The 17,207-nt window shown below is 45.5% G+C and overlaps 6 protein-coding genes across 6 annotated transcripts; 4 read left to right on the top strand and 2 right to left on the bottom strand.

Moving 5' to 3' along the window:
- Positions 1-2,938: 2,938 nt before the first annotated feature.
- On the bottom strand, positions 2,939-3,401 carry MYCFIDRAFT_75606 (uncharacterized protein; the record flags this gene model as incomplete). The annotated part of the gene is made up of 2 exons (XM_007922201.1): positions 2,939-3,116; positions 3,167-3,401. Coding segments are annotated over 2 exons (413 nt in total), but the record flags the coding sequence as incomplete, so codon positions are not given.
- A 753-nt stretch (positions 3,402-4,154) lies between these two features.
- Positions 4,155-5,111, top strand: MYCFIDRAFT_75605 (uncharacterized protein; the record flags this gene model as incomplete). Its single annotated transcript, XM_007922200.1, has 1 exon — positions 4,155-5,111. The coding sequence occupies one exon, from the start codon at positions 4,155-4,157 to the stop codon at positions 5,109-5,111; it is 957 nt and encodes a 318-aa protein (XP_007920391.1).
- A 4,701-nt stretch (positions 5,112-9,812) lies between these two features.
- MYCFIDRAFT_126171 (uncharacterized protein) lies at positions 9,813-10,897 on the bottom strand (the record flags this gene model as incomplete). The annotated part of the gene is made up of 2 exons (XM_007922902.1): positions 9,813-10,256; positions 10,316-10,897. 2 exons carry the CDS (start codon positions 10,895-10,897, stop codon positions 9,813-9,815), a joined length of 1,026 nt encoding a protein of 341 aa, XP_007921093.1.
- Positions 10,898-11,821: 924 nt separating this feature from the next.
- On the top strand, positions 11,822-12,700 carry MYCFIDRAFT_126211 (uncharacterized protein; the record flags this gene model as incomplete). Its single annotated transcript, XM_007922901.1, has 3 exons — positions 11,822-12,320; positions 12,360-12,461; positions 12,516-12,700. The coding sequence occupies 3 exons, from the start codon at positions 11,822-11,824 to the stop codon at positions 12,698-12,700; spliced, it is 786 nt and encodes a 261-aa protein (XP_007921092.1).
- Positions 12,701-12,929: 229 nt separating this feature from the next.
- Positions 12,930-13,976, top strand: MYCFIDRAFT_28422 (uncharacterized protein; the record flags this gene model as incomplete). The annotated part of the gene is made up of 3 exons (XM_007921676.1): positions 12,930-13,199; positions 13,270-13,521; positions 13,575-13,976. 3 exons carry the CDS (start codon positions 12,930-12,932, stop codon positions 13,974-13,976), a joined length of 924 nt encoding a protein of 307 aa, XP_007919867.1.
- A 709-nt stretch (positions 13,977-14,685) lies between these two features.
- MYCFIDRAFT_158971 (uncharacterized protein) lies at positions 14,686-15,636 on the top strand. The gene has a single exon (XM_007922900.1). The coding sequence runs from the start codon at positions 14,717-14,719 to the stop codon at positions 15,626-15,628; it is 912 nt and encodes a 303-aa protein (XP_007921091.1). The 5' UTR covers positions 14,686-14,716; the 3' UTR covers positions 15,629-15,636.
- The last annotated feature ends 1,571 nt before the right edge of the window (positions 15,637-17,207 follow it).

The raw sequence follows: 17,207 nt of genomic DNA, 5'->3' as shown, positions 1-17,207 counted from the left end.
ACCCCGGGGGTATTATTACGGAGTTCTAAAAACGGCCTTAGCTAAGAGCGCTAAGGATACGTATATGTTTGTTTTAAGCGTGCCTTGTAAAACGTGTCTAGTTAGATACGAAGAAAGGGAGGGATATTAGCTAGTAACCGGCCTTATGCCTATAGGCTAGTTTTAAGCCTATATAAGAGGCCTCCTTCTATAGAGTAGACAGATTATTAACCTCGTATAGTATATTGTTTATGTTATACTTCTATAATGCCTATATTGTAGGGCTCTAGTTACTAGCCTAAGCGGCAGTCTCGTTATCCTATCTTGCTAAACATAGCTGCCTATACTGCTACAGGTTATATTACCCTCGGTTGCCTATACTATTGCTACTAGTAGTAGTAGTAGTATTAGTTTCCGTCCTTTATTAATTAATGCTACCCCGGGGGTATTATTACGGAGTTCTAAAAACGGCCTTAGCTAAGAGCGCTAAGGATGCGTATATGTTTGTTTTAAGCGTGCCTTATAAAACGTGTCTAGTTAGATACGAAGAAAAGGAGGGATATTAGCTAGTAACCGGCCCTATACCTATAGGCTAGTTTTAAGCCTATATAAGAGGCCTCCTTCTATAGAGTAGATAGATTATTAACCTCGTATAGCATATTGTTTATATTATACTTCTATAATGCCTATATTATAGGGCTCTAGTTACTAGCCTAAGCGGCAGTCTCGTTATCCTATCTTGCTAAATATAGCTGCCTATATTGCTATAGGTTATATTACCCTCGGTTGCCTATACTATTACTACTAGTAGTAGTAGTAGTATTAGTTTCCGTCCTTTACTAGCTACTAATAAAATACTAGTTAGAACTTCCGTTAGACTAAAACTAGTAATCGAACTACTAAGTAAACTATTAATCAAACTACTAATTAAACTACTAATTAAACGGTTTAATTACTTAAACTATTAATTAGACTATTAATTAAACTACTAATTACGTTTTAAATTAAACTATTACTAGTAATCGAACTTCTTCTTAAACTACTAATTAAACTATTAATCGAACTATTTATCAAACTATTAATCAAACTATTAATCAAACTATTAATCAAACTATTAATCAAACTATTGATTAAACTATTAATCAAACTATTAATCAAACTATTAATCAAACTATTAATCAAACTATTAATCAAACTATTAATCAAACTATTAATCAAACTATTAATCAAACTATTAATCAAACTATTAATCAAACTATTAATCAAACTATTAATCAAACTATTAACTAAACTATTAATCAAACTATCAATCAAACTATTAATTGAACTATTAATTAAACTATTAATTAAACTATTAGTCGAACCGTTAATCGACCTCTACTAATCGACCTATCTCTATTTAGAAGTTAGTAATTTAGTATTCTATACTTTAAAGTATATAATTTATCGGAGGACTAGTAGTAGAAATAACTAGTATAATAGCTAAATCTATAATACCTAGATAGTATAGCTTAAAGCTATTAATCTCTAAGAATTATACTACTAGACTTACTAGCTAGAGGATAACTACTAGTAATTAGGGGGTTATATATAATATATCTTAGCCTCTACTAAGGTAGTATATCTATTCTTTTAGTATATATTCTATATATAGCCTAAATAATTAAGTTTTATTTATATATTTTAAGCTAAGGTTAATAACTTTTACTACTAGTAAATTTACTACTAAAGTCTAAATCGCTATTTTAGTATATAGCTAAAGTCCTATTCTTTCTTACTATAGCAATTAGCTAAGTAGTACTTAGTATTTGCTATAGATATATTTAATTTTTAACTAAATACTTAAAGCCTACTAACTAAGAGTCTAAGGGAATTAATAGCGCGCGTCTAGACTAGTTACGGTAGCAAACTACTACTTAGATACTAGTACTTATACTAAGCCCTACTAAACTATATACTATAGCTAGAACAAACTACTATATAACTTAAAAAAGCATAACTATAATTAAGAAATGTAAGATTAGTAAATTTTTCTTTATAAACTAGAGCATAGATATATATAGAAACTAAAATTATAATATTCTCTAAAACTAGTATCGTATTCCTAGAACCTTATAAATAGCTATATTATATATTTTATAAAGATACCTAGGCCTATAGCTGTAGAGTCTAAGAGCCTTTAGCTATCGAAGTTTACTAGCCTCGGTAATCGAGATATATATACGATTAGTAATCAAAACAAATACATTGCAAGCTGCTAGTCTTAGAACGCGATAGTGGTCTACAACACTTCCTAGTTGAGACACATGCTACGACGACTTGACAGAAGCACTTTATCCTTGGAGGCTCTTCGATCTACGCGCGAAAATCTAGCCAACTTCTGAGAGACCAGAGTCTCCGACATACGGGAGGCTGATGTTCAGGTGTTTCATTCGTCAAGGGTCATCCACCTCACTCACGCCTGCGAAAGCGTCACTACTACTCTGGAACCTTTCCATGCCGATCGGTCCAATTCCAATACCTAAGCCCAGATACCATGGTATACAAGCCTGACACACTCCACTCGCTTCTTTTGCGATCACTTGTGCGGCAGCTATTGCGGCATCCTTCTCAAGAAATGAAAAGGTACAGTACAAGCAGGAGTATAGTCATGCTCGTCATAGGCAAGCTTCGATTTGCTGCGCTTGTGCTACTGGATGGTGCAGAGCCTGTTGTAGTCGAAGCTGCTCCGGGTGATATGCGGGTCAAGTCCAGGGTAGACGTTGTGTTCTCTATAGACTGTGGAGCTGCGATAGGAATGCCGCCGCTGTATCCGCTGGTGGTATCGCAATCATAGTTGGTGAAGTACGATTCTGAGATGGTGAGATTGAGTGCCACACAGTGTGTATAAAGTGATGAAGTGCTAAGAAAGTCAACATTTGATATTCACCCAAAAACGGCAGCGGAGACAGGCTCTTACCATGCGAATGCCCAGACATCTGACTGGCACTGCTCGCCACAAGTCGACTCATAGCAAGTAGTGGCATATCCGCAAGGATTTACGATGCTAGAATTCGCGGAGTTTGAAGGACAGCATCCGAAGTTACCACTAGGGTCAGCATTACAGAAGTAAGACTCGTCACATTGGAGAGGCTGGCCTGGTGCGGGATTAGTGGTGCGTGCAGTGTCGCTTGTAGTGATCACGTACTGGCATTATAGTTCCTCCATCCACAGAGCGTTGACTGTTCGCTATCGACGATCCCATCACGCTTGAACAGATGCTGTTTTGCAGGTGGAGTAGGAGGTCGTGTTGGCTCTGGCGGCAGAACCAGGTCAACTTCAATGGCGCCTGGCTGGGTGGAAGTAGCAGAGGCACAAGCATATGCAGCACTCGCTAGTATCCATGCTCCGAGCGGCACTCGCACGCGGCACTGCAAGGACATTGCGGGCCAGTGAAAGGAATGGATGTCTAGATGGTCTATACAGTGAGGAGCAAGTTGAGAAAGAGCGCAAGCATCGGATGAAATGCTTGGTTGACGCCCCGAATATTGTTTCCTGGGTCAAGAGGTACTCTCGAGCACAGAGTGGGAGACGGCAGTCGGGCAGAGCTAGAATGGTCTAAATTGGAGCAGCTGAAAAATGCGCGTGCTTCCATGGCAGCACTAATCCCGGTTTCAGGAAGATGCATGATGGAAGCAAGCCTCGCCAGTCGCGACTTGTTGTACTGTACGTAGCTGAGCTGCGGTTGCGCGAAAGGATTCAAGCGAAGGAAGTGCACAAGAAGCTTTGGGGCCACTCGCTTGCATGGCCAATCAGCATCAGAGCTGGGCTGTTGAAGCTCTAGGCAAAGCAGTGCGTGAACAGCAGCATAAACAGCAGCATGTGACATGCAGGACATGAAGAGGCCAGTATTTATCGACGAGAGTATCCATCCGGTGTGCCAGTGACAGTGCCCGTGCATCCGATTCCTGCTCGGGCACATGCTGGCTACAGGACCTCTGTACAGCTGGAGCCATGTCGGTGCCTCGAGCCTTGCCAACAATAGACCTCAGCTGCAAGCCTCTGCGGCCCGTCTCGATGTGCATTAGCATCTGCCTAGGTAGAGTAGATGATGTGTATTCACTGATTTCTCCCAGAACACACCTGGTCTCCCATGGTACTCCTATATCGTATGAGGGAATCACAGATTCAGGGTCATGGCCAGTGCTTGGGGACTCAATCCGAGGACGACACCATGGACCGGCCAGCATGATACAATCTCTCTTTCTCCCCTCCGTCAAGCAGCCGCACCCGATTCCAGCTCCGAAATCACAGCGCAGACATCGTTAATGTCCAAAGGCTCCGAGAAGAATCTTGAGACATTGCATCATGGACTTGACACCCGCGCACCTCGACTCCTGGCTGTATGGTGGCAAGAGGGTATCGCTGCATTCTGTTTGGCCGCTTCTGCAATCGCCTCATTCGCCACTCTCTATCCTTATCAGGGCAAGCCGCTGCCTGAATGGCCTTACTCAATTACCATCGGAGCACTGCTGTCTACCTACTCGGTTATCCTTCGGTTGACAGCGTCGTTCTTGGTAGCAGAAGGCCTGGCCCAATTGAAATGGCAGTGGTTTAACACAAAAGAAAGGCCTCTACACGATCTAGTGCTACACGATGAAGCCACAAGAGGACCGCTAGGTGCAATCAAGTTCTTGGCCAGAATCCCTCTCCCACGGAGTTGGCAATGGCTGGCCTGCGTCCTAATTATTATTGGTCTGCTTATTGGTCCCTTCACACAACAAGTCTTGCAATACACGCAGTGTGCTGTCCCACTTCCGCCCTCCGACATCCACCGAACCCAAGTCCCGCGTGCCTCAATATTCGTTGGCAACGGAACACACGATGGTGCCGCAATCAATACATTGGTCCTTGGTGAGCAAGCATCGGTCAATGCTGGTCTTTATACCACTGGACAAGTTAGTGCAGTCTGTCCCTCAGGAAACTGCACCTTCAGCATCTATAAGTCTGTCGGATATTGCAGCACATGCATTGATGTTTCTGCCGACGCCAAAGTCGTCGTCGTGAACAACACGAACAGTGTGCCTCCTTTCAACAATTCCGTCATCACCACGACCTCCTTATCCAGTGGTCTCTCTGTCGTGTACACTTGATGTAACTGATGTATTGGAAGAAGGACTAATCTATGTAGAAGTCCGAAGATAGAGTGCAGCAGTTGCAGCCTCAGGCATTAGGTACGTGATGGACCCTGACACCTGGGCATATACTCCAAGTTACCCCCTTAGTACGTGCATATCGCTATAGAATGAAACAAACAATACAATAGCTATTCTGTTGGCAAAGCAAACAAGGGGTATTAGGTAAGCAGAAACAGGTAAACAAACTAGACTACTCTTAGGTTAGACAAAGCAAACAAAGGCCCTCCTTAGTATTTAGTAGCTAGCTTCGCAGCGTTCTCAATAGCGGCCTTGCAATCCACTAGGTTCAGTTGTTTAACAAAGCGGCCGTACTTAGTCTTATTAAGCGGCTTAGTAAAGCTATCGGCTATCTAATTATATATACTAACCTATTAGACGATAATAGTACTATTAGCAATCTTCTCTCGAATGTAGTAGACACGAGCATCTATATACTTCGTGCGGCCATTAATAGTAGACTTAGTAATAGCGATAGCGGACTAATTGTCCTCGTAGAGCGTAACTAGAAGAATATAGCCTTTGTAACCAATTTCCTTTAATAAGCGAGCTAAGGCAACTGCTTCCTTAGCCCCTATAGTAAGTTAAATATACTTAGCTTCAGTTAATAACAGTGTAACGAGTGTCTAGCGGCCGGACTTATACAATAGAGGTCCGCCTACAATAGTAAAGTAGAAGCTGCCTATAGAGCGGCGGGTAACTAGATCGTTAGCCTATAAAGCGTTACAATATCTAGCAAAGTTAAGCTTATCGCTCTATATGCCTCGGAAACACAGACTACGGCTCAGAGTGCTAACTAGGTACTTAATAAGCTAGAGGAGTGCGGTATAGTGTTCCTTAGTCGGGTTAGAAATATATCGTAATAATAGGCCTATAGTGTAGCAAGCATTAGGACTAGGATTAGTAATAGTAACTATATCAATACAGACAATATAGTAAATGGTAGATAGTCGTACGCGTAGCAGCCGATTGTATTCCTTGTATAATATAGCTATGCGATAGGCAATGCAGTTGCGGAAGTCGGTCTTGCTTCTAGTAATAACAATTTAACCCTTAGCTTCCATTCGTAATAGCTTACGGTAATAGATATAGCTATATCGTAGATGCTACTCTTCTATCGTACCTATTAGCACCCCTTTCTTCGATAGAAGCGCAATAACCTAGCTATCCGGACTAGAGGTTAGTATATATAGATAGGGGAGACTATTCTTGCGGTATATCTAAGCAACAGTAACCTTAGAGCCGTCAACAACAGTAAACAGTACTCGCTTGTTATTCCGATAGAAACAGCCCTTATCGGCAAGCTTCTTAGTAGACAGAAGGTTAGCTGCTAGACTTAGAACATACAGTGTATTAGACAGCTTTATGCTGCTTACACTACGCTTATTAACAACCTTAGTCTAAGCTATACTAACTATCGTAGCGTGCTTCGTGTTGCTACTAAACCGGATAGGAATGTAACAGCCTTTATATTTAATAAGCAATAAAGGGTCGTTAACTATGTGCATGCTAGTACCTAAGTCGACAACCTAATTAGTAGTACGAGTGCTAGCAGTAAGAGCCGTAGAAACCTGGTCGCTAACAGTAACTATAGTAGCGCTTACAGTAAAGGCGTAATTGTAGTTTAGGTCTAATAACACCCCCGGGGTAGCATTAGCCGTATATAGGCCCTAAGCACTATTCTAACTAGATAGCGGTTGCTGCTATTACTAAGCAGTTAGTCTACGCTGCTACTGTTGCTATACCCCCTTCTTCTTAGCCTTCTGCTATTTACGGCGTAGTCGGTCTTCCTCCTTTAGGTAAGGGTACTTAGTATAGTAGCGGTCAGAAGGGTAAGTACCTTAATAGTATAAGCACTTCTCGCGATTTTAACTATTCTAGTTGTTTCTACTACGACTACGACTATTGCTGTTTCCGCGGCTACTACGACCGCTACGGTTCGAGTCACCTCGACCGTTGTTATTGCTATTACTACCTTATTATTATAGTTAGCGCTAAAGACTAAAGAAGCCGTTATACTAGGCCTAGTTTAATTAAGCTATATTCTTATTAAGCAACGCGCTAATAATGTTGTTAAGGGTACTGTTATTAATAGTATATTCCGAGGCGCGCATTTGCTTATAGCGTATCTATACGAAAGCCTCGTAGAATAGAGAGATCTGTATAATAAACATATAGACAGCCTAGTATTAGCTAATAGCTAATTTAGTATCCTTTAAGGCACTAAGCTTCTTCTTGTACTTATTATAGAACTTCTTAATGTCCTTGCTATTATACCGAAGGGTGATATATTCCTAGTAGAGTATGAATTCAGTAGACCTACCTTTACTAGTGTATTTCTTCTTAAGGAAGTCCTACACTTCCTAGGATATAGACAGACTAAGTAGTAATTGTTAAATATTACTAACACAATTAGCAAAGATCTAGGTACGCGCTATTTGATCTTTAGAGTCCTATTCATCTTAGCGGTCTTTAAACTCTTTAGAAGACTTACTAGAGGCCTTAGAAAGGGGTCGCTAGTAGGTACCTTATATATAGCGCTAGACCGACATACCTTTAAGGGCGCCTTTAGCAGCGTACGACTATAATAGGTAATTCTCCTTATTCTTTAGCTTAGGAATGTTGCTTATATAAGCGCTAGACGTTGTAGGGGGAGCTATTACGGACAGCGACGGCGACTTAAGGGGCAGCCGATAGGCGCGCCTATATTCTAGTATAGCGGATAGCTAATACTATTATTAGGAACCGGTATAGCGGACAGCTAATACTAATAACTCGAGTCGGACTAGTACCTACTAGAACCCTCGAGGGTGGCGGCGACGATAATAGTATCGGCGCAATTTTTAGTAACGAGCGCTAGCTACGTAGCAGTCGGAGTAACTATTAGAATACGTAGTAAACGTATTATGCGCGTTAGAAACGCAGGGGGCTCATAACCACTTAATATAACTAATGTATTGGAAGAAGGACTAATCTATATAGAAGTCCGAAGATAGAGTGCAGCAGTTGCAGCCTCAGGCATCAGGCACGTGATGGACCCTGACACCTGGGCATACACTCCAAGTTGTACAACTCTCCCGATAACGACGAAAACGAAACGTACGACTTCGGCCAATCCGGGTATACAAACCATGGCGCAAATCTCCAGATCTTGTTTGGATTGCCTGGCGCTCCTATGGATCCTGCAACTCGAGGTCTCCCAACTGGCTGTGACGATCTGGCTACGAATCAGACGTGGCGATGTCAGGGATTCGGTGCGGCAAACTGTACCTTAGATCCATGCGTCAGAACATACTTTGGTGAGGTGGTGAACGGGACTTTTAAAGAGACCGTGACCGCGCAGACGTCACCCACGGAACACATATGGAACACCACCGTCGGCCCTGGCCCGTTAGGACGATACTTTACTTCCACCTTGGACACGTCTTGCCTAACAGATCATGAACGCCAATCTTTGAAAGCCGCTGGACTCAAGTTCAACGACACTTCCATCTATACTCCATACACCTACTTCAACGCGAGCTATGCCAGACCGACAAACAACAGTGACCTGCTTGACCTCGAAAAAGGCTACCTGGACCGAGGCTGTGTATACGCCATGGATCTCTTCTTCAGCAATGGTCTAGGCATCTATTTGAGACCGCAAATGAACGGTACTCTCACCGGCACCAGCAGCTCATACGGCAATTCCATCAATTCCTTCCAAGGCTCGCAACTCCTCCAATTGATCTACAACTACGGCAACTTCTCCTTCGAGCGCACAGAGTCGCTCATGAACAACATCAGTCTCTCAATCACAAACTACATGCGCCTCAACCCCATCCCAGATTACTATCGAGATGATGCGTACACTTCCAGTCTTCCTGCGACCGGTGATGCGACAGAAATGAAGACCTGTCTTCGCGTACAGTGGGCATGGCTGGCGCTTCCAACTGCCGTTGCGATTTTGACACTAGTCTTCTTCGTAGCCGTAGTAACAAGCGCAAGTCGAATGCCGAAAACTGTCAGGACTTGGAAACATTCCCCTTTGCCTTTGCTATTCCTTGGTCCTGACTCGGCGCAACAACGACACGAGCATGATTTGAGACATCATAGCAGTCGCTCGTCTCTCGATGGGCATAGCCACGATGTCACTGGCATGAATTCTCGTGCGAGGAGTTTGAAGGTTCGACTTGAGCCTGGCGCGGGAGGTGTCATTGGTTTGCGAGCAAGATACAGACCTGTAGAATCGGATCCTTAGTAGCTTTATGTAGCATGTCTATGTGTATTACCTAGCCTGCCTTACACGTCCTGGTTATGATGCGGCATGCTTTGCGCTGAGAGCAGAGGCGCCTTTCAACAGTAGAGAAGTCCAAATGGCCTGGATGCTTTGATTGTTCCATGCTTCTGAGCAACGATTACCGTACATGCAGCCGAGAGAGCAGGAGAAAAGCGCAAGCGATAACAAGCCCTCGAGCTCATTGGTAGAGGAAGTTGATTTGTTTTGCTTTCTCTAAGAGACCATTTCCCTTTTGAGACTAATGCACTCGCCTCGACCTGGCAGGAATATTTCTCTTTCCTTTCGCGCTTCTCCTGACAGTACTACGCTTCGTGACTGGGCTACAAAAGACGACAATTAGTAAAATCCTTGTGATACTTCTGAACGCTGACAGTGATAACTCACTTGTCGTTGAAAATGCTACCAGGTCCAAAGTCCGGTGTGCCACCAAGAGTGCCGAAAATGTCACCAAGGTAGTTGGAGGCCTTCACGCCCTCCGAAAACGTCGTGTCCCATCCATCCAAAATTCCTTCGGCAACTTTTATTCCCGCAAGATATATGTTTTGGACTGCAGGCTTGAAAGCACCCTGATCGGCCCAGAATAAATTCGTCGTGGCTGCCTCGCCAGGGTATGGACGATCGAAATCGGAGGCGGTTCGCATGACAATGATTCGAGAGTAGTCGACCAGCTTGTCGACAGCTGCGCGGAGCAGCACTTCGAGCGTGGCATTATCTTCTTGGGCTGTGGTACAGTAGATCCCGGAGCCGTTGGTCAGAAGTGTGGTGAAGTTGCCCAATGCGGTGGATAGAAGGCTTCCTGAGTAGTAGACATCAGATGTGGCGACCTGTCGATCAATCCATTAGCTTTCTTGTCCGCAGGTGTATTCTAGCTCTTCCCACATACATCGCATTCAACGACACATGGCGGAGCAGCTCCCGCAGCATACGCAGGGGAAGCAGCATAGTTGGCTCTGTATGCAATTGCGGCATCGCTGTCGTTCAGAGTTGCCTTTCTTGAGAATGCAGCAGCAATTTTCTGCAAGTTCTGGTTGACCTCGAATACCTCCGTACCGTAGATCAACGTAGGGTACTGGTCAGGCTGCGTCGAGCCAAGTGGTATGTATCCAGTGGAGAAGTTGGCTGGAATCTCTCTAGGATCGAACTCGTACTGCAGCGCAACTTGGATAGCATATCTGGCATACGTGACGGAGGAGATTGTTGCGACTTCGGGATTCACGCCAGCGATTCCAGCGATCATGAAGTATGTGCTCGTAAAGTCGAATCGGGGAAAGCGCACCAAAGAGGCCATTGATGTTGCAGCATTAATCTCGCTCTCTCCGATCGTGTATTGGCATACATCGCCGTTCGCTGTGCAGTGAACATCTGGATACAACGGCGATGCTCCAGGAACAGTAATGTTCAGGGCCAGGAGGTTGAATTCAGGAATTCCATACCATACTTCGGCCTCAGGACCACTATTCGACATCAGCGTATGTTTCGGCCGAATCAGAGATGTTGATGGACTCACAACATGGAAACAATGAAGAATTTGGGCTTCACGACACATTCGAGGCTTCTCTCCACGGCCGCCTTAGCAGGGAGCAATGCGGCGGCGACACCTGTGGTTAGCAATGCTGCAGTGTACAGTGAGCACTTCATGATGACTGCTGTGAAGCTCAGAGCTGAGGTTCATGCCGGCAGAGAGTGCCCTCTTCTTAACAGGGCAATTTCTCTCATGCACGACGGGCCCGCAGACCAGGTTCGTCGTCGTCAATGGCATATGAGCCACGAGTTCGACCGGCTGTGCCGCGTGTCTGGGATCAATGGCGCCGGTTCTATGAGGATAGTCCGCATGTGCCCTGCAGGAACGAGATCTAGCTCGCTGATAAGGATGGGGATGAGAAAGCAAAGATGAGAGATAAGTACTCTTCGAGCAGCTTAGTCCAATGCCTCGAGGTCCTGCTGTCGCCGAAGGGGAGTGTACAGCCGATTGCTTCTTCATGCAGTAATCCGGAGATAGCGGGGGAGCGTGGGCGATGTCGTGCTGTTTGCTCTGGCTTGCCTCTAAGTATCGCAGACAAAGCTATATATAACGTGAAGGGATACCATCGGCCAACACGGAACGTCTATTGCCTCGTGGAAAGAAAGAGCTTATAGCGGTGAAATATGTATGCGATACTGGACTGGCCGGTGTCGTCTCATAGTGTGCAAACTACAAGCCGCTCCTTGACGACGAGCATTGGTAAGCTCACAGCTAAATGCAGATGGCTGGTTGCCCCTCAGCTCTTGCCTGCGCGCATGTATCGCAACAACAACGACTGCCATGCCGTTGCTTCGGACAATAATGTAACCTTTTCTGGCAACACATTCCCACACAACACATAGTCGCAAACGCCCGAATCGAACGAAGATGGTCACCACGCGAAACAACACGTCCACAGACGACGCGCCGTCGCAGCCTTCGCCGACCAAACGCGCGACGCGCAATTCAACCACGAATGGCAAGTCCTCGGTCAGGAGCGCGAAATCACCAGCGAGAGAAACAGCTTCGCCTCCAGGTACACCGACGAGAACGCGCGCATCTACATCTGCGACGTTGACCGGCTGGTCGCATACACCAAGCAATCTTACGTTGATATGGCTTGCGATCAGCCTGCCTCTGGTCATCTGGGATACTGGTTATGTTCTTCTGCGACCTCACTCAATGCCAGGCGGCAAATACCACAAACCTCTCTGGATTCCGTATGAACTTTACGGCACTGTGGACTACGTCTACGGGATTGAAGCGCTGGAGAGCAACAATGGTTGGACAGCGACGCAAGGTTGGGTCAATGCATTGGAGACTGCAGCCTATAGCGTGTATTTGTATATTGTGTACAAGTATGGCGAGCAAGAGCCGATCCAAGGACGTGGAGCGCCGGACAGGAGCGTGATGGGACAGCTGCGAGCGTTGAGCGAGAGCAGGACGCTCAGCGGCAAGTATGCGACTGGAGCTGTTCTGCTCGCATACAGCACTGCTTTCCTGACCTTCTGGAAGACCGTACTTTATTGTAAGTTATTACGAGTTGATATCATTCTGCCTATTCACTAAGCACAATGCTCAGGGTTGCTCGAGGCATTCGGAGGCTTCCACAACATTGGTCACAACAGCCTTACGAACTTGATCTTCTTATGGATCATTCCGAACGGAGCATGGCTGATTTTTCCAGCGTACATGATGTATGTGTTCGGAAGTGAGATTCTGCAAGGTTTGGAAGTTGCTGCAAACACCACGAAGAAGACGAGATGATACGTGAGATATCCTTTGCTGTTATTTTCTTTTGACAACCCGAATTCGTACGTGTCGTCGGCATGATGTGTTGAAGGTCTGGGCAGGGTATGCTCGTGTGCATTCGTTTGGTAGCGCTAGATACCCCAGAGTGAATTGAAGCTTGAGCCGCGGAGGTGACAGAGCTTCTCCGTTTCCAAATAAATGTTCACTCAAGTCCATGCACTACAGACAACAGCAATGGATGGCCATGCCCAACGATGACCGCCCAGATGCGCCCAATGAGCGCGCAGGCAATGCCTTTGCGCCGACGCCATCATCAGCGAAGCGCAGCATCTTCGCTCTGCCCACCTCGATAAAACGCGTGTTCGACACCTTTCCGCTGCGAGAATTTCCTGCCAATGCTCTACCGATCAGAGCACCCAGACATAGGGAAGAGCACGTACTGCATGTTTTTGCAACGGATGAAGGAGCGAAGTTGTCGAAACCAAGCTTTAATCCAGGCTGTTTAAAGTGGCAGGTACGATGAAACTATAAGAGAGCGAGAGAGTCGCACAAAATGTCGGGCCCACACTGAAGCCAGTCTCTAGACATATCTACTGTTCAGCGGGGTGCCTTTCAAACTCACATCGTCGAGCAATCATGCTTCTCCGTCTGGCAGCCTTCCCTTCCTCCAGCCTGCAGGTACAGGCACTGAGACCAACGACACCCCACAGCCCATACCTAGCAGTAAGCTGAAGAAGTGGCTCGCTTCACAAGGCTTCGAAAAGATTTCAGAGAGCTCAGACATCAGATACGAGGCGTTCGCCTCGCTGGTTGATACTCGCATACGCAAAGCATGGGTAGGAAATTGCATTCTTACAGAAGCCGTAGACTCTGAGCTGATCCAACGCAGCTCTGTCAATTGTATTTGGCGCCCCACAACGCCGAACTCATGCATCGGCTATATGTCGCTCCTTGCTCGTCTCACACTCTGGTTCAGATGGCGATTGCTTCTCATCTTCGCTCGGCCGCTGAAGCAGAGCTTGTCAAATCTGCTGCGAGTAATATCATCTCAACATTTGACCTGCTCAAAGATGCTGAAGAGGCAATTGAAGCATTGTCAATTCTTCTCAGCGACGATGACTACTTTTTCGGTCAGCAGAAGCCAGGATTGCTCGATGCTAGCATATTTGCGTACACTGAGTTGATTCTGGATGACCGTTTCGGCTGGAAATACAATCCACTCCTGGAACACCTCTCGAAGCATGAGAATCTAACTAAACACCGGAATAGAATTCGGGAGCTGTACTTTTAGCTGTGACAACACAACTCTGGTAGCGCGGCGATCTTGAGCAAGACAGACGATCCATTATATATATTCAACAGACTGCCCGGAAGAAGCTTGCCAGGCTGCAGTGAGAATCTCCATCTCATCCATCATCCCGAACTTCCTCTTATTCCGCCATTCCAAAAGATGCCTGTTGACTCCAACCTCTCGCTGATACACAGAGCCTCTGCGACGGGATTGCGTGGCTTTACTAATCTCAATTTACCTTCGAAGCCTAGAGACCTCTCAGCGGCTTCTAGGACTGACTGCAGTAGCTCTCTGGAGTTTGCCGCAACGACCCCGGAAGCGACTTCCTCGACGTGGATGAGTGAAGATATCAACCTTCTACTCCGCCCATCATGAGAGAGTGATGCATGATCTCAAAGAGATATCAAAAAGCACTGCAATATCATTCTTGAAGGCCCGTCTTGCGGCACATGACACGAAAGTGTATTGCATAGTGCAGCGTTTCAATCGCTCGCAGCGGCGCGTTGCTGCCTGAAAGCTACCAAAGAGCTGCCACATACCCCAGTCGTACCCGCTCTTATCTCACACATGAACAGCCTTCAATGCTTGCTTTACACCGCGGTTACCACATGCGCTGCTTTGATCGCTGCGGAGTCTGTTTCTTCTACCGTAGTGAGCCATAAAAGACCAGGAGCATCCCTTCCTCCGGGCTGTTTTTCAAAATCTGCGAGAATGGGTTCAATGCCTTCTCACTTATCGAAATGGCAACGCCTTCATTGAACAGAAGTTTCGATGCTTCATTGTTTGACTTGCAACGATCCTTCTCTTCTACGGATACCAACACGACTGGATCTTCAGCGAAGGAGAATCGTCCAGACTCTGAGACGCAAGCACCAGATGTGAAGAATGTGACGACTGCAAAGCTTTATGAGCAATGGTCGACCACGTACGATACGGATGGCAATGTGCTGCAAGCTGTTGACGATATCCAAAGTCGAGAGTCGATACCGGCGATCATTCGAAGTGTACAAAGCAGTGCGCAAGAACGCTCCGATCCATTGTGCGTTCTGGACTTCGGCTGTGGCACTGGACGCACGACACAGAAGCTTCTCCATAGTCCGGACTGGCATCAAGCAGTAGAAATCCACGGCTGGGATGGTAGTGCACATATGCTGGATAGTGCCCGGTCGAAATGTGCATCAACACCCAGGCCTGATGCAAGCTCTACCAAACACATTCGATCAATCAACTTCCTCGCAGTGGACTTGTCGAACATCGGCAGTCTTCCCGCAGAACAGCTAGGGAAGGTCGATCTCCTCGTGTCAACGCTGGTCCTCGAGCACATGTCATTGGACGAGTTCTGGGCGCACATAGCTGTCCTCCTCCGACCAGGCGGCATTGGTCTGATGTCGAATATGCATGCCGACATGGGATCTGGAAGTGTTGCGGGATTTGTAGAACAAGAGTCTGGAAAGCGATTGATTGGCAAGAGTTACTTATATAGTGCGGAGCAGACTGCTGATGGGGCGCGCAAGGCTGGACTGGAGATTTGGGATGTGAAAGAGGTGGCTGCCGATGAAGGTATGATTGAACGTGGTGAGATAGGAGAGCGAGGAGGGAAGTGGGTAGGGAGGAAAATGTGGTATGGGATGAAATTTAGAAAGCCTTTGTGAAAGCCCAGCGAAGATAATGATTCATGTCGATATTGGTCGAGTGGTGCTCGACGGGAGGACTGAGGTCGTGATGTCCATTGTGGCGCGTCGACGCGATGTCAGTGCACAGCAGACAGCGGATGGAGGAAAGGGCGTTTTGATTCAGCCTCAATCAAGTTCTTGTTAAGCTCTCGCTTAGCGGGCTCAACCCATGTTGTGGTTCAGTCAGGTGATATGCTGGTCAGCTGATACTATTAGCTAACCTGTGCTAAGAGGAAGGACGTACAATGGGTATATTAACTGCAGTTTCTGTAGCAGGCTCCTAATCCTTCTTTGTATAGTTATATAGTTGTTAATCCGATAATTAGTTGCATCCCTAGCACGATTTACAATAGGTTATAAGCCCGGCGTATACGCTCACCTGTCTAGTTCAACTATAAAAGAACTGTTTCTAGTGTCCACTAAATAGAGCTAGCTATCTAGACCTATTAGGTACCTAGTTAAGAGCTCTAGTTCGGACTAAAACCTAGTAAGTGTCCCTTATAAGCCCTGCCTAGTACTATACTAAAAGGCAGCTAGGAACGATAGACACTAATCAGACAAAGATAGCAAAGGAGAATTAGGTTCTTAGGAAGGGGATCAACTTCTAAGACTAGAAGCTTATATTCTAGGCGGCCCTTCTAGAAAAGGACCTAGTTAGTATAGTATTCTATAGACTTGACTAGGCTAATAAAATAAAACCACCTCTGAAAAGCATGTTTATAGGGGACTTAGCCGATTAGCAGTATAGAGACATGTTCAGGGACTAGAAGAAGAAAGACATCTAAGCCCTAGGTATACTTATTACTAGACTCGACCCTGCCCTTAGACTAGACTTCGGTAACACACCTAAGTTAGCTAAGGATACATACGACCACATTAAGGCTCTATACAAGCCTATTGTAACCGTAGATATATTTAATACTATCAAACTCATTAGGCATATTAGGATGCCCCTTACTAATCCGAACACCTAGCAGTACTACGAATCTTTTTAGCAGTAGTTTAACAGATTCCAAACATCGATAGAACAATTTGCTAGCTTAGTTACAACAACAGAAGCGCCTATAAAGTCATCAGACATTAAGATACCTAATATGCTTGTTAGGATGCTATTTATTTAGGGCCTTTCTAGTTACGAGTAGCTTAGATCCTAGAAGTATAACAACAAGCCTAAAGCTAAGGACTCCTCCCTTAAAGCAATAATAACGTCCCTAAGGAGAGAAAAGCCTCCTAGATAGTCATCTAGCGGCTTAAAGCTTGTTAGAGGGGCTATTAGCAATAATAACGACTAGTACACTTAGTATAAGCACAAACACACCAACGCTAAGTGCTATAAGCAACACCCTAATATAGCACTACCTAGTTAGGGAAAGAAAGATAAGAGCAAAGACAAAGACAAAGGCAAGAAGGGTAAAGGCAAAGGAAAGGGCAAATCTAGTAGTACTATTAATAATGATAAAGATAAATTAGACTCCTCTTCTAACTCGGAAAATAAGGGAGACTATCAGCTAGACGGCCTTAGTAGGAACCTAATTGGGGGAGCTATTATAAAGCCGGG

Source organism: Pseudocercospora fijiensis, assembly GCF_000340215.1.
Source record: "Pseudocercospora fijiensis CIRAD86 unplaced genomic scaffold MYCFIscaffold_1, whole genome shotgun sequence".
NCBI classification, from domain to species: Eukaryota; Fungi; Ascomycota; class Dothideomycetes; order Mycosphaerellales; family Mycosphaerellaceae; genus Pseudocercospora; species Pseudocercospora fijiensis.
This window is presented reverse-complemented; position numbering and strand designations above follow the sequence as displayed.